Source organism: Oncorhynchus mykiss, chromosome 8 (assembly GCF_057628025.1).
Source record: "Oncorhynchus mykiss isolate SJ-2025 chromosome 8, ASM5762802v1, whole genome shotgun sequence".
In the NCBI taxonomy this organism is placed as follows: domain Eukaryota; kingdom Metazoa; phylum Chordata; class Actinopteri; order Salmoniformes; family Salmonidae; genus Oncorhynchus; species Oncorhynchus mykiss.
In genome coordinates this window covers 57226589-57249444 of record NC_143029.1, presented here as the reverse complement: position 1 = coordinate 57249444, position 22856 = coordinate 57226589, and the positions used below count along the sequence as shown (strand labels likewise).

General features: G+C 43.7%; 3 protein-coding genes across 5 annotated transcripts; 1 reads left to right on the top strand and 2 right to left on the bottom strand.

Annotated features, from left to right (window-relative positions):
• Window positions 1–4235: 4235 nt before the first annotated feature.
• Window positions 4236–18059, top strand: odr4 (odr-4 GPCR localization factor homolog). 3 transcript variants are annotated; one of them, XM_090182051.1, is made up of 14 exons: window positions 4236–4295; window positions 8032–8135; window positions 8572–8718; window positions 8871–8966; window positions 9096–9202; window positions 9399–9435; window positions 9566–9709; window positions 9977–10072; window positions 10160–10216; window positions 10793–10924; window positions 11086–11170; window positions 16174–16359; window positions 16898–17032; window positions 17264–18059. In XM_090182051.1, the coding sequence occupies exons 2-14, from the start codon at window positions 8037–8039 to the stop codon at window positions 17329–17331; spliced, it is 1389 nt and encodes a 462-aa protein (XP_090038177.1). In that variant the 5' UTR covers window positions 4236–4295; window positions 8032–8036; the 3' UTR covers window positions 17332–18059. The 3 variants fall into 3 exon arrangements, with proteins under 3 accessions (XP_090038177.1, XP_021468699.1, XP_021468700.1); XM_021613024.3 differs by lacking the exon at window positions 4236–4295 and adding an exon at window positions 7535–7626; XM_021613025.3 differs by lacking the exon at window positions 4236–4295 and adding an exon at window positions 7547–7692.
• On the bottom strand, window positions 4464–5825 carry LOC118965530 (nucleoprotein TPR-like). Its single transcript, XM_036985722.2, has 4 exons — window positions 5596–5825; window positions 5185–5347; window positions 4917–5003; window positions 4464–4622 (listed from the first exon to the last, which is right to left on the bottom strand). The coding sequence occupies exons 1-4, from the start codon at window positions 5691–5693 to the stop codon at window positions 4587–4589; spliced, it is 384 nt and encodes a 127-aa protein (XP_036841617.2). The 5' UTR covers window positions 5694–5825; the 3' UTR covers window positions 4464–4586.
• Window positions 18060–18148: 89 nt separating the features above from the next.
• On the bottom strand, window positions 18149–22611 carry pdca (phosducin a). Its single transcript, XM_021613028.3, has 4 exons — window positions 22363–22611; window positions 19750–19808; window positions 19290–19423; window positions 18149–19057 (listed from the first exon to the last, which is right to left on the bottom strand). Exons 2-4 carry the CDS (start codon window positions 19796–19798, stop codon window positions 18533–18535), a joined length of 708 nt encoding a protein of 235 aa, XP_021468703.1. The 5' UTR covers window positions 19799–19808; window positions 22363–22611; the 3' UTR covers window positions 18149–18532.
• Between the last annotated feature and the right edge of the window lie 245 nt (window positions 22612–22856).

Genomic DNA, 22856 nt, shown 5'->3' with positions numbered 1-22856 from the left:
TCCATCTCAGCCTGGCTATCCATTGACGCTTCACCACTGGTACTGAGAGGAGGTAAAAGTGTGTATGAGAAACACAAATACAGTGTTTGTTACTTTACAATACTATCTATTGCTGCCCTGGGGACAGTATACTATATATTGTTGCCCTGGGGACAGTATGAAAATAAACACAAAATACTTCGACCAGGGCATGACAGTCAGGGTGTGATTTGGGGTGGGCATTCTATGTTTTTGTTTTCTATAGTTTTGTATTTTTATGTTTTGGCCGGGTATGGTTCTCAATCAGGGACAGCTGTCTATCGTTGTCTCTGAGTTGTGAACCATACTTAGGTAGCCCTTTTCCCTCCTTTCAGTGTGGGAAGTTAACTTGGTTTGTGGCAAATAGCCATTAAGTGTCACGGTTGTTTTGGTCGGCGTCATCCTAAAGAAAAGGAATATGTACGCTCACCACGCTGCGCTTTGGTCTAGTTCTTTCGACGGCCTTGACAATTCGGAACCTTTACTCGGTACTTTGTTGACGCACCTTTGGCAGCGATTACATCCTCGACTCTTCTTGGGTATGACGCTACATTCTTCTCTTCAGATCCTCTCAAGCTCTGTCAGGTTGGATGGGGAACGTTGCTGCATTTGCTTTGTCATTATGGGACAGTGTGCATTGATTGATGGATTTAAAAAAATATATATATATATATTTTAGAATGAGTCTCTAAAGTAACAAAATGTGGAAAAAGTCTGTCTGAATACTTTCCGAATGCACTGTACATTCTAAATTATTTAAATGGGTCTTTCTCCATTCTGATTGTTTTATACTGTTTAACTTTAACCAAAAATAATTTCCTGCATTTTCTGCACTCATTTGAGATCATTTCCACACTGCCACATACGGCTGCACAATATTGGCAAAAAATCTAGACCTGATTTTTAACCAAATGTTGAAATTGCTTGATAATGTTGGTTGTCTTTTATAAAAATAAAGAATTGTATACAAATTGTGATAAGTCTTTTTTCTGTGAGGTGTGTGTCTGTGTACTGACCTGGCCATCTCAGAGAGCTGCTGGATGCGGTTGAGATGGGCCTCCCTCTCAGAGTGCAGCTTCTTGTTCTCCTCCTGGCCCTCACAGAGAGGGAAACAGGGGAGAGGAGAGTTGGTGCGCGAACGCAGAACAGCAGAGCTATTACAGGGCAAAATAAGCACATCATCAGAGGTCAATGGCCAATTTACAGAACAAACTGCACCACAACAACAAACAACTTCACCGGTTTTAATGCAACAGAAAATTGCCAACGCTATCTCTACAAGCATATACAGTGCCTTGCGAAAGTATTCGGCCCCCTTGAACTTTGCGACCTTTTGCCACATTTCAGGCTTCAAACATAAAGATATAAAACTATTTTTTTGTGAAGAATCAACAACAAGTGGGACACAATCATGAAGTGGAACGACATTGATTGGATATTTCAAACCTTTTTAACAAATCAAAAGCTGAAAAATTGGGCGTGCAAAATTATTCAGCCCCCTTAAGTTAATACTTTGTAGCGCCACCTTTTGCTGCGATTACAGCTGTAAGTCGCTTGGGGTATGTCTCTATCAGTTTTGCACATCGAGAGACTGAAATTTTTTCCCATTCCTCCTTGCAAAACAGCTCGAGCTCAGTGAGGTTGGATGGAGAGCATTTGTGAACAGCAGTTTTCAGTTCTTTCCACAGATTCTCGATTGGATTCAGGTCTGGACTTTGACTTGGCCATTCTAACACCTGGATATGTTTATTTTTGAACCATTCCATTGTAGATTTTGCTTTATGTTTTGGATCATTGTCTTGTTGGAAGACAAATCTCCGTCCCAGTCTCAGGTCTTTTGCAGACTCCATCAGGTTTTCTTCCAGAATGGTCCTGTATTTGGCTCCATCCATCTTCCCATCAATTTTAACCATCTTCCCTGTCCCTGCTGAAGAAAAGCAGGCCCAAACCATGATGCTGCCACCACCATGTTTGACAGTGGGGATGGTGTGTTCAGCTGTGTTGCTTTTACGCCAAACATAACGTTTTGCCAAAAAGTTCAATTTTGGTTTCATCTGACCAGAGCACCTTCTTCCACATGTTTGGTGTGTCTCCCATGTGGCTTGTGGCAAACTTTAAACAACACTTTTTATGGATATCTTTAAGAAATGGCTTTCTTGCCACTCTTCCATAAAGGCCAGATTTGTGCAATATACGACTGATTGTTGTCCTATGGACAGAGTCTCCCACCTCAGCTGTAGATCTCTGCAGTTCATCCAGAGTGATCATGGGCCTCTTGGCTGCATCTCTGATCAGTCTTTTCCTTGTATGAGCTGAAAGTTTAGAGGGACGGCCAGGTCTTGGTAGATTTGCAGTGGTCTGATACTCCTTCCATTTCAATATTATCGCTTGCACAGTGCTCCTTGGGATGTTTAAAGCTTGGGAAATCTTTTTGTATCCAAATCCGGCTTTAAACTTCTTCACAACAGTATCTCGGACCTGCCTGGTGTGTTCCTTGTTCTTCATGATGCTCTCTGCGCTTTTAACGGACCTCTGAGACTATCACAGTGCAGGTGCATTTATACGGAGACTTGATTACACACAGGTGGATTGTATTTATCATCATTAGTCATTTAGGTCAACATTGGATCATTCAGAGATCCTCACTGAACTTCTGGAGAGAGTTTGCTGCACTGAAAGTAAAGGGGCTGAATAATTTTGCACGCCCAATTTTTCAGTTTTTGATTTGTTAAAAAAGTTTGAAATATCCAATGAATGTCGTTCCACTTCATGATTGTGTCCCACTTGTTGTTGATTCTTCACAAAAAAATACAGTTTTATATCTTTATGTTTGAAGCCTGAAATGTGGCAAAAGGTCGCAAAGTTCAAGGGGGACGAATTATTTCGCAAGGCTCTGTAACTACTATTTAGTTACAGACCCCAGCTGTGTGTGCAGTGACTTCAGACCACTGTCCCCGATATCGACAGCAGCTCAAAAGCCTCATGTCTTTCTTCCTCTCAAGTCTCACCTGTAGTTGTTCCTCTCTCTGCATTGAGGCTCTCCTGTAGCTCCTTCAGCGCTCGGTCCTGGTGTCTCTGCGACCTCCTTCTCACGACGCACAAACCTGCAGGAGGGAAAGGTCAGAGCAGGTTTAACAAACTGCTTACTCACTAGAGTACTGGGAGCTTAGTCTCGGACTTAAAAGCATGCTTAAAATGTAGAATACTTTTTTGAACTAGGCTTAATCTAGTCTGGGAAACCGTCCGTGGTGTATAACGTCTTAGTGTGGTATTTTACTTTTGCAATCAGGAAATTCAGGTGACCGCAGATTTAGTATAATAATAATTGATTATTATGTGTGTCCCTTTCGGGAAATGTGTCTTGCACCTCAACAAACAACAGCACAGCATCACCAATAGGTGAATAAATACATACATACAATCACAAGCAATATATGTGTAATAACACATACATATGTTACAGGTCAGCACAACCATGTATCAAGTACTGGATCTGTAAAGGAGTTGGCACAGTAAGCAAAGTCCTATCCCCATCTACTACCTGATGATCTCCAGGACTTGTTCCTGGGACTTGCCCTCCTCGCTGAAGGACAGGTAGAGGCTGGGACTGGGATTTAGATATGGTCGGAGATGGACCAGTCACCGGAGCTTCAAACACAACCACATGAAGACAAACCAGAGAGAGAATGCGATGTAGTGGTAACATGAAACCGTCTGAGGCCAGAAAAAGCATTTTCAAAATGAGAAGGTTGGTAATGTAAACTCTTAATGCATTTGCAATAACAGTTGCTGTCCTGAAATGTCTCAGCCATGCATTTTTGATTGGATGACACATACTGTTGAGATTCCCCAACAGAACCCAGCTCGCAGTGCCAATGCCTACCTCCGAGTGGCACTCTGATGGGAACCCTGGAGCTGGTCTGACCCTGGCCCTGGCCTAGACCCCGACCTGAACACTGACTCTGCAGGCCCTGGTTTTGACCCCGATTCTGCTTCGCAGTGTGGCTGAGCTGCTGCCTCAGTAGGTTCGCTTGCAGCTCAGCGTTCTTCAACAGCTCCTTGGTCTTCTGGTACAGAGACCACTGGGCCTCCAGCTGCTTCTTGGCCTCCAGCAGTTGAGCCTGAGGGAGTGTAATAAAATAAGAATTGGTGGAGGAAGGAGAGGGGGCCTAAGTGATGTGATCATAAAAGCCACTGAAGATCTAATTATGTTCTTGGTCATTTCCAGAGCGAAAGGGTTTGTGAAGGAGAAACGGGACGAAAAAGCAACAGATGAGGTAAAGGAGACAGAGAGGAAAGGCCTGTGTGGCTCAGTTGGTAGAGCACGGTAGAGAAATTTAATTTGCTCTGGATAAGAGTGTATGCTAAACAACCAACATGAATGAAGACAAACACTGTCTAAAAGAATGAGGAAAGGAAAATGAATTGGGTGGTGAGAAAAAAATACTTGAGTGTATCTGTACTTCTTGGTTGCGGCCCAGCACGTGCCTCTGCTCTACCTCCTCAGCCGGTTTCTTCTTAAACTGGGGGAGCTCTCTCTCCAGTCTCTCTATCTGGCTGTTCAGACACTACCTGGTCTCTGTCTCTGTACACTCCATCGTCAGCTAGGGGACAAGAGCAAGGCAGGGGTGGAGATGGTTTCTTAACAATTATGGGAAGGGTGTATTGGACTTGAAATGGGGGGGAGAGTCTGTGTGTGCCTGGTTAGACTTGACTTGGGTAAGAGCAGTGCGGTGTGTGTGCGTACCTGAAACAGACTTGAGGTAGGTGTGTGTGTGTGTGTGTGTGTGTGTGTGTGTGTGTGTGTGTGTGTGTGTGTGTGTGTGTGTGTGTGTGTGTGTGTGTGTGTGTGCGTGCGAGCATGTGCATGTACCTGGTTAAACCTGGTGTGTGTGTACCTGGATAGATTTGAGGTTGGTCAGCAGTAGGTTTTGGTTGCACTGCTCAGTCATCATGGCCCCCTTCTCCTGGTTCAGTCTGGACTGCTGATAGAGAGAGGAAATGGAGAGGACGTGGGGGGGAGAAATGATTTTGCACTCAATTCTTGTCAATCATAAAGGTCAAAGTTGACTTACTTCCTCCTCACATTCCTCTCTTACATACCCCATCCAAACTGTACTATCCTCACCTGGCCCCACCTTGACCTCCTAACCCCTGACCCCTTACCTCTGACACGGTCAGTTTCTCATAGGCAGCCCAGAGGTCCTGGGTCATGGTGTGGCTGTTCTGCTCGTGTTTCTGAGCCGTGGCGGCCATCTTCTGGCTCTTCTCGTGCAGCTCGGCGATCTCCCGCCTGTAGCCGTTCAGGTTCTCCTGCAGCATCTTATACCTGACAGAGAGAAAGACAAACTTGGTTTGATTTACTTCAGCAGATGGACACTTCTTCCTAAAAAGATGTATGAGATGGGTGTGTTCAGTGCATTCGAATAGGGAAAGTGGTAAAAGATCGATAGCCATATTTTCTCGGAATTGTCCAACATAAGTCGGGTGGAGTACTGAAAAAGCAATGCTGATACATCAGTATTGTCATTGTATTTTTCTTATTGCCTGGTTGTGGTTTAAGTTGTATTAAATTACCTCTTGGAGGCGAACCCCAGCTGTGTGGAGAGCTTTGCCTTCTGGAAGGGGACCTCAGACAGATGCTCTTGGAGCTTGACGTTCTGCTCGTTCAGCATTTTGTCGTTCTCCGCCTTCTCCTTCTTGTACTTGGTGAAGGAGTCGTTCAACCGGAACAACGTTTAAAAAGATTTTGTTTAACTAAAAAGTGAAACGATCACCGTCATAAAAATGGTGTGTTTACATGTTCGTTAAAGAGGTGGGTAGTGTACAGTGAATTAAAATGCCTGATGCAATAACAAAATGTGGGAAATGTATTTCCTTACTGAATATTTAGGGGTTCACAGTGAAACTAGAGGCCATGAGTAACTTGGTCAAGAGGCCATGAGTAACTTGGTCAAAAAGATTGGCACTGATTGGCCTATAGGTGGTGCTGTGAAACTTTGATGTAGGCTCTTTCCTCACACTGAACACATTTGCCTCAAGGACCCATAAGGTCTGTCAGGATAGATTTTCCTCCATCTTGGACATTTTTGAAAACCTTTGAAAAACATATCATAACCCATTATCCAAATAACACCAAATAAGGAGTATAGACCCATGTCTTGACTTAGTTTGAGATGGCCGAGTTATTGATAAATCAGGAAATCAGATTTTTGGTGTCCATTTAAATCCTTTGCAAATCCCCTCCACAATGGCCTATCAAATTGAAACCTTTTTAGGTTCGTCAAATCTATGATGAACCACGTTAAATTTGCCATTCATAGCTTTAAAAAATAAGGAAACTAGCTACCTACGGCCCAACAGGACCTGAATATCTACCCACTCTCCTCACCACACTCTACCTTCCAGTTAGCTTACTCAAAGCACCACCTCATGTTAATCTGCATACACACACCCATATTGACCTTACATCGAACCAGAAAATGATCACTCCCTATCGTGGATTCTCTCATCACTTCCCATTCACACCTCCCAGCCACCGCCGCAGATACCAATGTCAAGTCCAAGTATGTCTCTGTACATTGATTCTCGTCCCCCTCTCATCATTAACACATACTAATCCCCTGTAATCCATACATTCTTCAACTATGTTCCCATGATTATCTTCATGCTGACTTTCCCATATTTCATTATGGGCATTAATATCACCACACCATATGACCTTCCCACCCCTCCCTATACATCCCATCAATCCCTTCAAACTGTGGTAACATGAGAGGTTTGCAGGGGTTGTATAAATGACCTAAACAATGTAACCTCTATTCCTACATAATTTATACCTCACACATTCCAATTTCTGTATCTCCAATACACTATACGCCATCCCCTCTTTAACTAACGAACGCAGCACAACACCCACCCTACCCCTCAACTCTATCACGCCGTTCCGAAAACCTACGTTATCAATAAGCGACAAATAACATTACAGGAGATTGAGGGTGCGTTCGTAAATTCACTCTGGCTAGCTAGTCCTATTTCAGAGCACACTAGTCTGAGTGTGCCAGAGCGCAGAATAACTGATTAAATAAAGAACTTTCAACACCCGTTGAATATGGCGGTGTCAGTAAACGTCGGCAAAAAAAAGCATAATTAAATTGTTGCCAGCAGCCCAGTTACAGTCACCAACGCTCTGGATATCATGAAAACAGCCTAACCAGATCTGATAGGGCGAGTAAAATGGTCAGAGTGAGGTGTTCTCTCATTTGTGTCTGAGAGTAGCTAGCAAGATAGCTAACTTTAGTCAGTAAGCTTGGCTGCTTGACCTCCGTTGTGAGGACAGAACGTTTGGGTCAACCCTACTCCTCAGCCACAGTTTCCAGTGTATGCTCCAAGAGAGAAACGCTCTGAATTTACGCTTGCCCAGAGCGCACTGGCACTCCACAGTGAATTTACGATCATACCCTAAGTATCATCCAATCAGAAGTAGCTTTGATAATATGGTCCAATCATCTTCCTCTGGTGCAGTGACGTAGATTTCAAGCGACGTCACACGTATCAACATTATCTGCTGGTGGAGCTGTTCATGAAGTGAACTCTCACGTCAATCTGGTAGCTATAACAACGAATTTAAGCCTACATTTGAGTGATTTGAAGATTCACTCATAACACAAAACGGTGCGATTGTCAAACCTCTAGGATTTGGTTTTGTTTGAAAGCCAAGTTATCCATCCACTGAGCCAGACTGAGCTAACTAGTGAGCTAACGTTAGCTGGCTAACAGCTGTTGTGAAATATATAGCTAACTAACGGTAACGTTAGCTAGCTAAATTAGCTTCTGTGTCAAGTTGTTATGCTAAACCAATTCACTAGTTATTTGAAATACTCTGCCGTGCTATTTAGATTTTTTGTTGTTGTGTTTGACGACTTTTGAATATAACATTGCAGAGCATCACTTGACATCTTCATGATGGAACGTTAATGTGCAGTCACTGTCTTTCCCCTCTTTAACCTGTAGTCAGAATGGGCAGAGGCTACATAGTGGAGGATGTGGTGGAGAAATATCTGTCCAATCTCAGTGTACCAGGTGCATCTTGTGTCACAGGACTTCTCATTGGCCAGGTAAGGTTCACTCATCATGGATCTTATACATGCAACAAATCAGTCTCCTGTCATTCACTATAAGTACACACTGTAGCAAAACGTTTTGCAAGGGGTATAGTCACTATGAACTAAACGGAATCAAACAGTGAGGGACCTACCAGAATTTGTCCAATAGGAACACATTTTTGTTTAAACACTTTTCAGTTTGGAGTAAATGGTTTCCTTTGCAAAAACATTTGCAACTGTTTGCTTACGGTCTTCCTCTAAATGAATACACCCCAGGTTTTAGTCAGTTTTTTGTCTACTGAAAACGACCCAGGTGTTTTCCCTCACAGCCCGATTTGACCAAAAAATTGCCTACTTTTTCCAGAGGGCCTTGAGTTTTTCCTATTTAGGTCACGTGACTAGGAACACCTCTTGGTCCTAAGTAGGACATTCTTGTCTCTTTTGGCAGAGTTCGTCCCAGAGAGACTTTGTGGTGCTGGCTGTGAGGACACCTCAGAAGGACACAGAGGGACAGGGGTCTCCGTCGGTCAGCAGGGGAGCTGGGAACTCACTGGAACGCCTGGACGTGGAGTGGGTCACCGAGCATGCCAGACAGGTAGATAATGAGGATAATGCTTTTATCCTTTTATGAAAACATCAGGTCTTCTAGTTGGTTCACATAATATTACACAGTCTAAGCATTGTGAGCAATCACTTGTATCTCAATCTCACTCTGTCATAATGTATAATAATGTATGTTTTCTCAAGGTCTCCCGGATGTTACCGGGAGGTATGTCAGTTATTGGTGTGTTTCTTGTCACCCCACCTGAGCTGTCGAAAGAGGCTCAAAATACATTGAGACGGGTAAGCAACACAAACTTAAGCTGAGGCAAGATTGTTGGTATTACTTTTGATAGAGATCATACATATTTATAACAGGAACTGTATTGATAGAAAGTGGGCCTCTAGTTTAAACTAGTGTGTCTTTTGCAGTTGATCTTTGCGGTGGACAAGCATATATCCAAGGGACGGCTTTGGAGTCTAACAGAGGAGGACGTAACAGAGAAGGTCACACTTCACATCTGCTCCAAAACCAGGAAGTATCCTTAACCGCTCCAACTGATGGGTCAAATTGCTCTCAGTTGCATCATCTGTTTGCTGCCCAAAGACAATAAACAATGAACAGTGGTTTCACTATAGTCCGTAGTAAAATGTGATGACACCTTTGCCGAGTTGTGTGCTTAATACAAGGAGAACCCTTAGCGTTGGAAAACGCCTTTAACTCCACTCTCTCAGAGTCGTTTGCAGAACATATGATGTTCGAGATCCCAAGGTGAGTTCATAGGTGTGACAGTATTGCCTTTTTTAAGCGGTCAATTGTCCTCTACTTGCTCTTTTCTGTATTCATATTCAGCCTAGAAAAATACTACAAGTCTTAACTGCATTCTGATTGGTGATTTCAGAGTTCTGCCAAGCCTGCTGATTGGAAGTACCAGTCGGGGGTGTGTACTTCCTGGCCATTGTTGACATGCTCAGTGGGACTGAACCTGGTGTTCCCTGTGTTAGAGATGCATGTCTTACCACAGGACATGGAAAAGTGTATGAAGGTGAGTGGGTTATATTGGGTGTTAATTACGTGTAAATGTATTGTTATAGTACCCTTATGAAGCGCCATAGGAACGCTTATAACACCCGTATTAAGCTTGTCAGCATTACGTCACTATGTGAGAGATTAACAACAGTACATTTCAGGAAATGCCTGGTGAGGTTGTTCTTTAGTGGAGCTCACTTTGAATCTGGCGTTCTCAAACAGGACAGTAGATTGAAATGTCAATTCTAGTGGAACCAATCATTTTGGTTTTGTGTGATTTCAGGAGGGACTTCAAACGTGGGCGAAGCAGATTGAAGATGGGCTTTGCCTCATCAATGGCGACGCGATGCCTGGCGAGGTGGAGCTACTGGGGGGGCAGGTAAAACGCAGCGTTCCTTTTTGGGTGGCACGATGTCGCTCATAGAAATAGATCACGGCTTTTAACAAGTCTATGTTTTCTGCTCAGAAAAAGAATGCAAAGGCTGTTCAGCAGACGTTTCGAGCCCAGATCCTCATCCCGATGGTAAGAATATCATTAGTAGGGAGTTTTTTGTTGTTGTTGTAGCCTATAACAAGGGCTCAGAGTTTTTCCTTGCTGAAGTTGATTTGTGTGTGCCTGTGCGTTTGTTTGTGTGTTTATGCTTCTGTGAGTGGGTGCCTAATTTCGTGTGTGTGTATCATAGATTGAATAGAACAAACGTGCCCATTCAAGTCAATTATGACAAAATGGGCTGGACTGGCAGCCATTGCGAGTGTACCCATAGGAGCAATGCACGAAGTAAAAGCAGGAAGTGTACCCTTTAATCTGTGCTGTGATTTGTTGAGTCAACTCAACTGACATTACAAAAAATGCATTACATTGCATGAGCCACATTGCATCAGTTGGCATCATTTAAATGAATGTTCTTCATTACCATGGTAACCCCAGCATCAGTTGATAGAACATTCAAAATGAACATGGAAATGCTTACATCACAATACCAGTCAGCCATTGTGTATCCATTAGTTTACCGGTTAAAATGCCCAGGATTAGAAGTTCCAATCCCGTTCTATTCATTTCTATGTTGTGTATATAACATCCGGTCATCTCTCGCCTCAGGCGGAACCCCAATCAGAGCGGAGATTGACGGCGTCTGTGAAGGTATGCAGTGGGTCTCTCACCCTGAAGGGAATGGTCCAGTGCAGGGCCTACCTCCACAGCAACAAACCCAGAGCCAAGCACGCTACAGAGGTACTGCACAACACACACACACACACATATACAGGACATTGGCAACCAGAACTTTCTCTAAACCAGATCTTGCACACCATCCAGCTCTTAGCAACTGAAGGTTATTTGGATATACGCATACATTCGATCTTTCACATTTTTCTCATGCCTTGTCCTGATAGGTCATCAAGAGAGATGTCATCAACACAGTCTCTAGCAGAGTGGAGATGTTCCTGGAAGATCTTTTAATGGAGGGAGAGGACAAAGGCACAGTATTCGTTCTCTACTTTAGCTTGGGGGTTAGATAAATATTGTTCGTATTACTTAACGGAACAGAACTGAACTGCAGTGCTGTCAGTGTGCTTAGCAAGCTATGCAGATCAACCACAAGGTGGCACTGTTGACCATTCACTGGTTGTCGCTATACTCACTGTCCCACTTGTTCTCCTGCATAACAGCATTGAGGTGCAGTACCAGTCAAAAGTTTGGACACACCTACTAGGGTTTTTCTTTATTTGACTATTTTCTACATTGTAGAATAATAGCGAAGACATCAAAACTATGAAATAACACATATGGAATAATGCACAATATATCGGTAAGCATAAAGGAATCAGCTGATATTAGCTAAAAATGCCAACATCGGCATCATCCCGATGTCTAGTTTAACGCCGATGTGCAAAACCGATGTCAAAACGGACGTGCATACTTATATAACGTAGGTAGAGGATGTAATTACGCCACGAAAAATACAGCTCTGCACAGAACAAAAGCAGAAAAATACTAAGCGCACACTTCCAACAACTAAACCAGTTCAAGTCCAGCATTTCATTTGAAGGCTCATTTGAAAGAGTACGAAAATTTCAGCACGACAACTCAAAGGTGGTATCCATAACGGCCAGATAATGGAATTCGATGCCCTTGACAATCAACCGTTCTCTGTCGTGGATGATGTTGGCTTTCGCCAACTTTTCGAGCACCTCGAGCCCCAGTACACACTACCAAGTACACACTCTTTTTCAGATGTTTGCCCTACCGGAGTTACACAGTATTGATGAAACGTATGGGCGTCACTGCTATTAGCTTCACAACATTTGGACCAGCGATGTCAGCCCCATGCTGAGTCTGACAGCACAGAGGATGTCCTTGCCGTGTCTGAATCCTGGCTTAGGAAGGCCAACAAACATTCTGAGATTTCCATACCCACCTACAACATTTTCCGTCAAGATAAAACTGCCAAAGGGGGAGGAGTTAGCTTGCAAAGTTCTGTCATACTTTCCAGGTCTATGCCCAAACAGTTCGAGCTTCTAATTTTAAAAATGAATCTCTCCGGAAATAAGTCTCTCACTGTTGCCGCCTGTTATAGACCCCCTCAGCTCCCAGCTGTGCCCTGGACACCATATGTGAATTGATTGCCCCCCATCTATCTTCAGAGTTCGTTCTGTTAGGTGACCTAAACTGGGATATGCTTAACACCCCAGCAGTCCTACAATCTAAGCTAGATTCCCTCAATCTCACACAAATTATCAAGGAAACCACCAGATACAACCATGAATCCGTAAACATGGGCACCCTCATAGATATTATCCTGACCAACTTGCCCTCCAAATACACCTCTGCTGTTTTCAATCAGGATCTCAGCGATCACTGCCTCATTGCCTGCATCCGCTATGGGTCCGCGGTCAAACGACCACCCCTCATCACTGTCAAACGCTCCCTAAAACACTTCTGCAAGTAGGCCTTTCTAATCGACCTGGCCCAGGTATCCTGGAAGTATATTGACCTCATCCCGTCAGTCGAGGATGCCTGGTTGTTCTTTAAAAGTAATTTCCTCACCATCTTAAATAAGCATGCCCCTTTCAAAAAATGTAGAACTAAGAACAGATATAGCCCTAGATTCACTCCAGACCTGACTGCCCTTGACCAGCACAAAAACATCCTGCAATAACATTGAATAGTCCCCGCAATATGCAACTGTTCAGGGAAGTCAGGAACCAATTTACACAGTCAGTTAGGAAAGCAAAGGCTAGATTTTTCAAACAGAAATGTGCATCCTGTAGCTCTAACTCCAAAAAGTTTTGGGACACTGTAAAGTCCATGGAGAACAAGAGCACCTCCTCCCAGCTGCCCACTGCACTGAGGCTAGGCGGTCACCACCGATAAATCCATGATAATTTAAATTTTCCATAAGCATTTCTCTACGGCTGGCCATGCTTTCCTCCTGGCTACCACAACCCTGACCAACAGCTCCGCACCTCTCGCAGCTACTTGCCCGAGCCTCCCCAGCTTCTCCTTCACCCAAACCCAGATTGCAGATGTTCTGAAAGACCTGCAAAACCTGGACCCGTACAAATCAGCTGGGCTAGACAATCTAGACCCTTTCTTTCTAAAATTATCCGCCGTCATTGTTGCAACCCCTATTACCAGTCTGTTCAACCTCTCTTTCATTTCATCCAAGATCCCTAAAGATTGGAAAGCTGCCGTGGTCATCCCCCTCTTCAAAGGGGGTGACACTCTAGACCCAAACTGTTACAGACCTATATCCAACCTGCCCTGCCTTTCTGAAGTCTTTGAGAGCCAGGTTAATAAACAGATCACTGACCATTTCGAATCCCACCGTACCTTCTCCGCTGTGCAAACCAGTTTCCGAGCTGGTCACGGGTGCACCTCAGCCACGCTCAAGGTACTAAACGATATCATAACGGCCATTGATAAAAGTAAGTACTGTGTAGCCGTCTTCATCGACCTGGCCAAGGCTTTCGACTCTGTCAATCACCGTATTCTTATTGGCAGAGTCAATAGCCTTGGTTTCTCAAATGACTGCCTTGCCTGGTTCACTAACTACTTCGCAGATCGAGTTCAGTGTGTAAAATCGGATGTGTCCGAATGTGTCTGGACCTCTGGCAGTCTCTATGGGGGTACCACAGGGTTCAATTCTCGGGCTGACACTTTTCTCTGTATATATCAACGATGTCGCTCTTGCTACGAGCTTCAATGCCATACAACACTACTTCCATGGCCTCCAACTGCTCTTAAACGCTAGGAAATGCATGCTTTTCAACTGTTTGCTGCCCCCACCCGCTCGCCAGACTAGCATCACTACTCTGGACGGTTCTGACCTAGAATATGTGGACAACTACAAATACCTAGGTGTCTGGCTAGGCTGTAAACTCTCCTTCCAGACTCATACCAAACATCTCCAATCCAAAATCAAATCTAGAATCGGCTTTCTGTTTCGCAACAAAGCCTCCTTCACTCACGCCGCCAAACTTACCCTAGTAAAACTGACTATCCTACCGATCCTCGACTTGGGCGATGTCATCTACAAAATAGCTTCCAATACTGCAAATTGGATGCAGTCTATCACAGTGCCATCCGTTTTGTTACCAAAGCGCCTTATACCACCCACCACTGCGACCTGTATGCTCTAGTTGGCTGGCCCTCGCTACATATTCGTGGAAAAGACCCACTGGCTCCAGTTCATCTACAAGTGTATGCTAGGTAAAGCTCCGCCTTATCTCCGCTCACTGGTCACGATAACAACACCCACCCGTAGCACGCACTCCAGCAGGTATATCTCACTGGCCATCCCCAAAGCCAACACCTCCTTTGGCCACCCTTCCTTCCAGTTCTCTGCTGCCAGTGACTGGAACGAATTGCAAAAATCGCTGAAGCTGGAGACTTACATTTCCCTCACTAACTTTAAACATCAGCTATCTGAGCAGCTAACCGATCGCTGCAGCTGTACATAGTCCATCTGTAAATAGCCACCCAATCTACCTACCTCATCCCCATATTGTTTTTATTTACTTTGCTGCTCTTTTGCACACCAGTATCACTACTTACACACCATCATCTGCTCATCATCATCTGCTCATCTATCACTCCAGTGTTAATCTGCTAAATTGTAATTACTTTGCTACTATGGCCTATTTATTGCCATACCTCCTCATGCCATTTGCACACACTGTATATAGATTTTATTTTTGTGTTCTATTGTGTTGACTGTATGCTTGTTTATTCCATGTAACTCTGTGTTGTTGTTTCTGTCGCACTGGTTTGCTGTATCTGTGCCAGGTCGCAGTTGTAAATGAGAACTTGTTCTCAACTAGCTTACCTGGTTAAATAAAGGTAAAATAAAAAATTTGTACTGAGGAAAGCCGTATTGTATGCTCAAGAATGTGCTGGTTCTCATACTGCTGCTGCCATTCTAATGGCATTTGAGAACATGTTTGAAACTTGGAAACATGAACACACTCCTAGATTCATTCGAACAACTGACTCGGTAAATAAGCTAATCAACTGTGTCTGCAGCAGACGTGATACCCTCTGTCATGGTATTGAAACATAGACCGAAGAAGAGACTTGCTTGGGCCAAGAAACATGAGCAATGGGCATTAGACTGGTGGAAATCTGTCCTTTGGTCTGATTAATCCAAATGTGAGATTGTTGGCTCCAACCGCCGTGTCTATGTGTGGCGCAAAGTAGGTGATCGAATGATCTCCGCATGTGTGGTACCCACCGTGAAGCATGGAGGAGGATGTGTGATGGTGTGGGGGTGCTTTGCTGGTGACACTGTCTGATTTTATTTAGAATTCAAGACACACTTAACCAGCATGGCTACCACAGCATTCTGCAGCGATACGCCATCTCATCTGGTTTGGGCTTAGTGGGACTATCATTTGTTTTTCAACAGGACAATTACCCAACACACCTCCAGACTGTGTAAGGGCTATTTGACCAAGAAGGAGAGTGATGGAGTGCTGCATCAGATGACCTGGTCTCCACAATCACCTGACCTCAACCCAATTGAGATGGTTTGGGATGAGTTGGACCGCAGGGTGATGGAAAAGCAGCCAACAAATGCTCAGCATATGTGGGAACTCCTTCAAGACTGTTGGAAAAGTATACCAGGTGAAGCTGGTTGAGAGAATGCCAAGAGTGTGCAAAGCTGTCATCAAGGCAAAGGGTGGCTACTTTGAAGAATCTCAAATATAAAATACATTTTGATTTGTTTAACACATTTTTGGTTACTACATGATTCCATATGTGTTATTTAATAGTTTGTGTATTCACTATTATTCTACAATGTAGAAAATAGTAAAAATAAAGAACAACCCTTGAATGAGTAGGTGTGTCTAAACTTTTGAGTGGTACTGTATATACCTCCAAACAATGACAAATCGAATACAGAACAATGACTCATTTATTGCTATCAAATCTGTAGCTAAGTGTACATAATGATTTTTCTGCTCTCCTCTCTTCGGCAGGGTCAGTCGGTGTACAGCAGGTGCTCCCTCGCAGAGTGTTTGCCCCCGTGCCCGGAATGAGCCTGTGTGTGTGTGACTACATGTTCCCTGACGAGTGTGTGTCCGATGTGAGTGACCGTCTCAAAGAGATGCTGGACTGGGAGACGCCCGAGGACAGCATAGACACCTCCCAGGAGGCCGTCCCAGGTGGTTTATCATAATAACCAGGGGTCAGGGCTCAATGTAGCAGGCGGCCATAACTGTATACTACTACAGTATCAACTGTAATCTTCCAGTGACCTGGTTTGAGTCATTAAAGCCCATTGTGTAAGTGTTAGTTACTCCCTATGAGGAATGAAACAGGTATTCCAACCGGAACCAGAGTTGCTATCACTAGCCTGAGATGCATACAATCACACCGAAAGAATGTATATTTCTTTACTCACCTGCATGACCAAATGGTAACATATTTCCCCACCAGGACACACAATGTTGTGGGAAAACCATATTTTCAACTGTTTCTATTTGGCCATGTGAGGAAAGACCCATATTTTATGATTGTCATTATTCATTCTTCAAACAAATGCTATTGTCTTGGTATGTTGGTTAAGCGGTTATATCATATGGATTATTTTAGCTTCCTCAACTGAGTTTTGAATCTCCATTTTATATACTCTCCATACTACTATTTGTCTTCAATTGAGTGTAAGGTTGACATTGTATGGTGAAAATGTCTCATATTTAGAAGCTCCTACGATTGACCTAAAGAACACGGTTGTTCAGAAGAACCTGAAGGCTAAATCTACCCTTGACGCTCGTCCTAAGACACCCTCTGAAGATCCCACTGAAGCCCACAAAAGCCACAAAACATATTACGCTGGTATGTCCTTTTTTAAATACTCTTCTTCAAACAGCCATTTCGTCAGAAATCAGGAGGTACAAGGGGTCAGAAAAAAAACACCTGGCTCTGTCGTATGTAAAGGCGTGTACAGGAAGTGTGGATAGCTTTGTGGTTATTATGTGAACCTAACACCTAACCCAAAATATGAATCAGCATCAGGTATGTAGCATAGCTTTCTCTTCACCCGGATTCTGTTGTGTCATTGTGTAGGTGTTGCCATGGCAGCCGCAATCGCTCTCCTAGCAACAGGCACCTCGCTGATCTACCTGAGCGACTAACGGTGGAGGCACAGGACACAGACACACACACACCACGAGAGCTGTTGTTATGCTCAGTGACTTAATCTCTTGATTAAATAGATTTTCATGAAATTGAGTTGACATGGTTATTATAAAAGTATATGCAAGCTGTACGTTTGGTATTGATAATTCAACATTTTATTTTTCATATGAATTGTAAAGCATAATTGTGTAGAGAGAAAAATAAATGAATACAGTTCGTTTTGATTTATTTTGTTTCAGTTGTAAAAAGGTTTCACAAAGAAACGTGTGTACAGCGTATGATTTCATGTCGTTCAGAAAGTATGTCTAATGCCATATATTCAAAATTCCCCTCCCATATTATGGGGAAAATGGACCCGCTTTTTGTTGTTCAGTTCAGTCATCAACAGATATTCTGATGTGTGCCAATCATAAACTTTGGGCTCTGTCCTCACATATTGCCTCAGGCCAACCTTAATCGAACTTCTCCTCAACCACAGTGTTGGCACAGCGAACAAAGGACATGTCAGAAGTGCTTAAGAGTGTCTGGATTCAACATCGTTTTTTTTGCAATGACTTAGGCCTACGGTATGGTCTTGTATGGTTATGCTTGGTATGATGGGCATATTCTATGCTTTGATCCTCCCAAAGGATCGTTCATGCTTGTCCTTAATATCACAAATACTGTATTTTATGTATTCATCTATGACGGAATTGAGCAGAATAAAGAAGTCCGTTCAAAGTAACTCACTTTTGGTGTGTGTTCTATTCATGTTAAATGTTGTTAGTTAATAGTAGTAAAACAATTAGACAGAGAAACCAACCAACACTTCCATGGGGAAATACTGCTTTTAATGACTGACTTGGGGTTAACACTTTATCCCCTTTAGATTTTAAACATCATGAAAATATAGCAGAAAATACAATGACATTGGGCCAATGGTGATAAACAAACCTAAGCCATAAAATGGGGTGCATTACTCTAAACGGATCACATACTGTGACGCCAACACAACCTTACACAAAGATTGCGTTGTCATATACTTATCAATCATATACCAATACAATGGTTAAATCTGTAGCTTTTCTCAAGTTAATGGACACTGCCTGTGGTAAACTGAAGCTGACTGGAGGCTGTTTAAAAATATTGCATTTACAGTAGGCTAATGGGTCCAGAAATGTGCACTGACTGTCACTGACTCCCTATATAAAAAAAACCTTACTCCACCTCAACACCTGCCTCCTCCTCATCATCAGGACAGGCCACAAACTCCTTCTCGGGCAGGAGGCCGTATTCATTGAGGAATGCCTCGATATCGGCGGCGAAGAACTCCTCGCTGAGGTGCTGTGTCATGGACAGGAAGTTTCCTAGTAGCTCGCCTGCCTTGTAAACCAGCATGGCGGGCAGCACGTCGTCTGAGAAGCGCTCGCTTGCACCCGTTGCGGCCGCCTCGATGCGGCAGAACTTGATGCTGGGGTACTCGGTGGCCAGGCAATCTAGGCAGGAGTTGAGCGCCTCGCAACCTTTGACTCCGTCCTTGTAGATGTGGACGACTACCAGGGTGAGCCGGTGCTCCTTCTCAATGACCTCCAGGAAGGCCTCGCCATTGTCCAGCTCCACCACGCTGTCAAACGTCGGCCCAAAGCTGAATCGCTCGTGCATCTCCTTCATGCACTGCTTGCGGTACTTTCGCAGGCCCTTCTCATCCTCCTCTGCGATCATCTCGTACTCCTGGACACTCATCTGTCAAGAAAAAGTGATAGGAGCTGAGTCAAGGCTCATGCATATTATGTAAGGGGGATGAAACATAGAAGTAGAATTGACTTGAATGGAAAAGTCCCTTCTAGTCATTTTATTTCTATGGGTTAAAATAGGTCACGTCTCGATTCTCAAGAGTTTTGCTAGACATATGCCTCCCTCTGTGGTCAAGTCTCTTAGTGTCGGACCTTGTGGTTGTGTTTGAACGCTGACTGACCTTGCGGTTGAGTCTGTCGTGGACGTCATCGCTCTGGGGGTTGGATATCTGTCTGAGGAGCGCCTTCTTGCTTGGAGGGGTGTCCTGGTCCTCACACTTGAACTTCCTCCAGTCATTGATTACACCCTTGGGGCCTTGCAGAGGAATTGAGACATGTATAATACACTAGAGAGGCTGATGTCATTTAACTACATCTCTAGAATGTGCTGATAACGGCAGCCATACTGGTAAGGATGCATTACAAATGTCAAACTCTATTCTAGTGTTCTATTTGTAATTCTATGGATTGAGAGGGGTCGATCAACAGGTGAAAACAAGAACAGAGGTTAACAGAGAAAAGTCTGTGCATCAGAAAGAGAGTTTATACAGACTTCACTCTCATTTCAATTGAAGTTTAGATGATAAACAGTGGACCTAATAAAGAGTTCACGAAAAGGGTGGACAGTTGATGACGTGTCACCTGTTTGGATTGCTGGCACCTCATCTTCAGCTGGTGTTGGGCTTGACATACTGAACCTTCTGAATGAAGAGACAAAATCCTAAAGATTAGCAATGGAAACCGTTTTCTTATCACCATTTCGTCAAAGAGACTGGCTTGTAACAAAACTGTAGCTTTGCATTGGTACGTCGGTGTGCTGTACACTGCAGCATGTTGTGATTGTCAGAGACATTCAGAGGGAGCCAGGTTGATGCAGTATTATCAGATTATGATTAGGTCTAATACTTAGGGTTTTAAGACTGTGTTAATTCATGGGCCTGCGTGTGTGAGACAGCTGGGACATAAAGATGACAACGTGCCCACATGTATGATACAGACCCACATAACCACTAAGCCAAAGCCTAGGGATTGGATGAGGAGCCAATGCAACTCTTCAGGTGTAGCATCTGAAGAGGCCATAAACAAGCTTCTTAACAAGCCTACGCTTCAGAGTGTGTGTCTTGTGTTCCTAGGCCAACTCAAAACAATGCGTCAAATCGAAGTCTTACTAATCCTGACTGCCCTTGTGATATAGGACACCCTGCCCCAAAATCTCTCTTTCTCCCTCTTCAACATTACAGCAACTACATTACAACATCTCTTTAACCGGAAACCTTCGTCATTGACATTCTGTGTGCGTTGTCACTAAATTTGAAAAGCTACTTTGGCTTTTAGGGCCACCGTAATACAGAATGGACTCCATCATTTCTAAAAAGCAAAAATTTTACTTCATCTTTGATGATAATACAATAACTGCCAACACTACTTGTTAGATTCTTACAAAACATGTACCGTATGTCAATGTACACCGAACAAAAATATAAACGCAACATGTAAAGTGTTGGTCCTATGGATCATGAGCTGAAATAAAAGATCCCAGAGTCTCCATACTCACAAAAAGCTTATTTTGCTCAAATTTTGTGAACAAATGTGTTTACATCCACCTGACAGGTGTGGCATATCAAGAAGCTGATTAAACAGCATATGCACCTTGTGCTGGGAGCAATTAAATGCCACTAAAATATGTAGTTTTGTCACACAACACAATGCCACAGATGTCTCAAGAGTTGAAGGCGTGTGCAATTGGCTTGCTGACTGCAGGAATGTCCACAAGAGCAGTTGGCAGAGAATTTTATATTCATTTCTCTACCATAAGCCGCCTCCAACATTGTTTTAGAGAATTTGTCAGTATGTCCAAATAGCCTAAACCGCAGACCACATGTAACCACACCAGCTCAGGACGTCCACATCTGGCTTTTTCACCTGCGGGATCGTCTGAGACTAGCCACCCGGACAGCTGATGAAACTATGCGTTTGCATAACCGAAGAATTTCTCCACAAACTGTCATAAACCGTCTCAGGGAAGCTTATCCGTGTGCTCGTCGTCCTTACCAGGGTCTTGAACTGACTGCAGTTCGGTGTTGCAACCAACTTCAGTGGGCAAATGCTCATCTTCGATGGTTGCTTGCACGCTGGAGAAGTGTGCTCTTCATGGATGAACCCTGGTTTCAACTGTACCGGGCAGATGGCAGACAGTTTGTATGACGTCGTGTCGGCAACTGGCTTGCTGATGTCAAAGTTGTGAACAGAGTGCCCCATGGTGGCGGTGGGGTTATGGTATGGACAGTCATAAACTACGAACAACAAACACAATTGCATTTTATCGATGGCAATGTGAATGCACAGCGATACCGTGACGAGATCCTGAGGCCCATTGTCATGCCATTCATCCACTGCCATCACCATGTTTCAGCATGATCATGCACAGACCCATGTCGCAAGGATCTATCTCTACACAAGTTCTGGAAGTTGAAAATGTCCCAGTTCTTCTATGGCCTACATACACACCAGACATCTCACCCATTGAGCATGTTTGGGATGCTCTGGATTGACACGTAAGACAGCGTGTTCGATCCAGCAACTTCACACAGCCATTGAAAAGGAGTGATACAACATTTCACAGGCCACAATCAACAGCCTGATCAATTCTATACGAAGGAGATGCGTTGCGCTGCATGAGGAAAATGGTGCTCACACCAGATACTGACTGGTTTTCTGATCCACACCCCTACCTTTTTTAAAAGGTATCTGTGACCAACAGATGCATATCTGTATTGTTGCCTTCATATTTTTGTTCCTGTGTTTTGGTGTGTCTTGCACGTTGTCATTGTGTCCAAGGTAAACTCCCAGTACTGTAGGCTCATTTGTCCTCCAAGTTGGTGTTGTCCCACAGTAAGTTACAGAATAGTCTTTAGGTATACAGTGCATGCACAGGCAAAGCATTTCAGTGGTTCCCATGACGTTGGCATGAATTGTGATTATGGACGCCTGATGTTGTCTTGTAATTGCTCTGGTGACATGACCTTGAAATGTTGAAATCCTTATCACTCTACAGAAACAGAATAGAGTAGGCCAAAGGTTTCCCACATGTGTCCTCTCTAACATTATGGACGATCACTTCAGATTTCATCAAATCTTTCATTCGTAGTTGATCTCCCTCAAATCCAAGTGGAGAATTAGACCACGTCTTCCACTGCTCTGTCAAGTAGAATCAATATGAATTAATAATCGAACGATAGCAGCAGCTATGCTTACCTGTGTGGTTAGCTGCACTTCCTCCTTGCAGGTTAGTCTCCTTATAGTCCTGACCAGGTTCGTTGTTGCCGGTGCGTAGGAATGGGTTTCGTCTGAAGACAGCTGGGGGAGGCTGTGTGGAATTAGACGTGAATTAATAATCGATATCATCATAGTGACATCTCTCCCAAGTCCTATGGTGACGTGTATAATAGGATTAGGAATTAGACCTGCTCAGAGAAGAGTATATGTGCTGTGGGAGAGCGACATGGAGAGAGCAACAGAGGGGTGGTTGAGGGGTGTAGATGATTTTCTGTCGGTATGTGATGTGCATTTTTTCTCAATGTATGTGATATGCTAGACATGCATTGTCATTCAAATTTTAAAAAATTGCAGTATGGGCCACATCCATTCATAATCTTCAATCTGCGGAAATTACATCATGGAGGCCTATTGTACACCATGCAAGAACGGCACTACCTCAGATTGGCTGCGTGCCTATATCCATAGGTTTA

What these genes read in the sequence shown, in the direction of transcription:
- odr4 (XM_090182051.1), top strand. Translation starts at nt 8,037, where the DNA reads ATGGGCAGAGGCTACATAGTGGAGGATGTGGTGGAGAAATATCTGTCC. An exon ending in CTCAAAATACATTGAGACGG is followed by an intron (nt 8,967 to 9,095) that starts GTAAGCAACACA and finishes TGTCTTTTGCAG; the next exon opens with TTGATCTTTGCGGTGGACAA. An exon ending in CCACAAAACATATTACGCTG is followed by an intron (nt 17,033 to 17,263) that starts GTATGTCCTTTT and finishes GTCATTGTGTAG; the next exon opens with GTGTTGCCATGGCAGCCGCA.
- LOC118965530 (XM_036985722.2), bottom strand. Translation starts at nt 5,693, where the DNA reads ATGCTGAACGAGCAGAACGTCAAGCTCCAAGAGCATCTGTCTGAGGTC. An exon ending in AGAAACTGACCGTGTCAGAG is followed by an intron (nt 5,004 to 5,184) that starts GTAAGGGGTCAG and finishes TCTCTCTATCAG; the next exon opens with CAGTCCAGACTGAACCAGGA. An exon ending in CCAACCTCAAATCTATCCAG is followed by an intron (nt 4,623 to 4,916) that starts GTACACACACAC and finishes CTTGTCCCCTAG; the next exon opens with CTGACGATGGAGTGTACAGA.
- pdca (XM_021613028.3), bottom strand. Translation starts at nt 19,798, where the DNA reads ATGTCAAGCCCAACACCAGCTGAAGATGAGGTGCCAGCAATCCAAACA. An exon ending in GGTGCCAGCAATCCAAACAG is followed by an intron (nt 19,424 to 19,749) that starts GTGACACGTCAT and finishes TTCCTCTGCAAG; the next exon opens with GCCCCAAGGGTGTAATCAAT. An exon ending in ACGACAGACTCAACCGCAAG is followed by an intron (nt 19,058 to 19,289) that starts GTCAGTCAGCGT and finishes TTTTCTTGACAG; the next exon opens with ATGAGTGTCCAGGAGTACGA.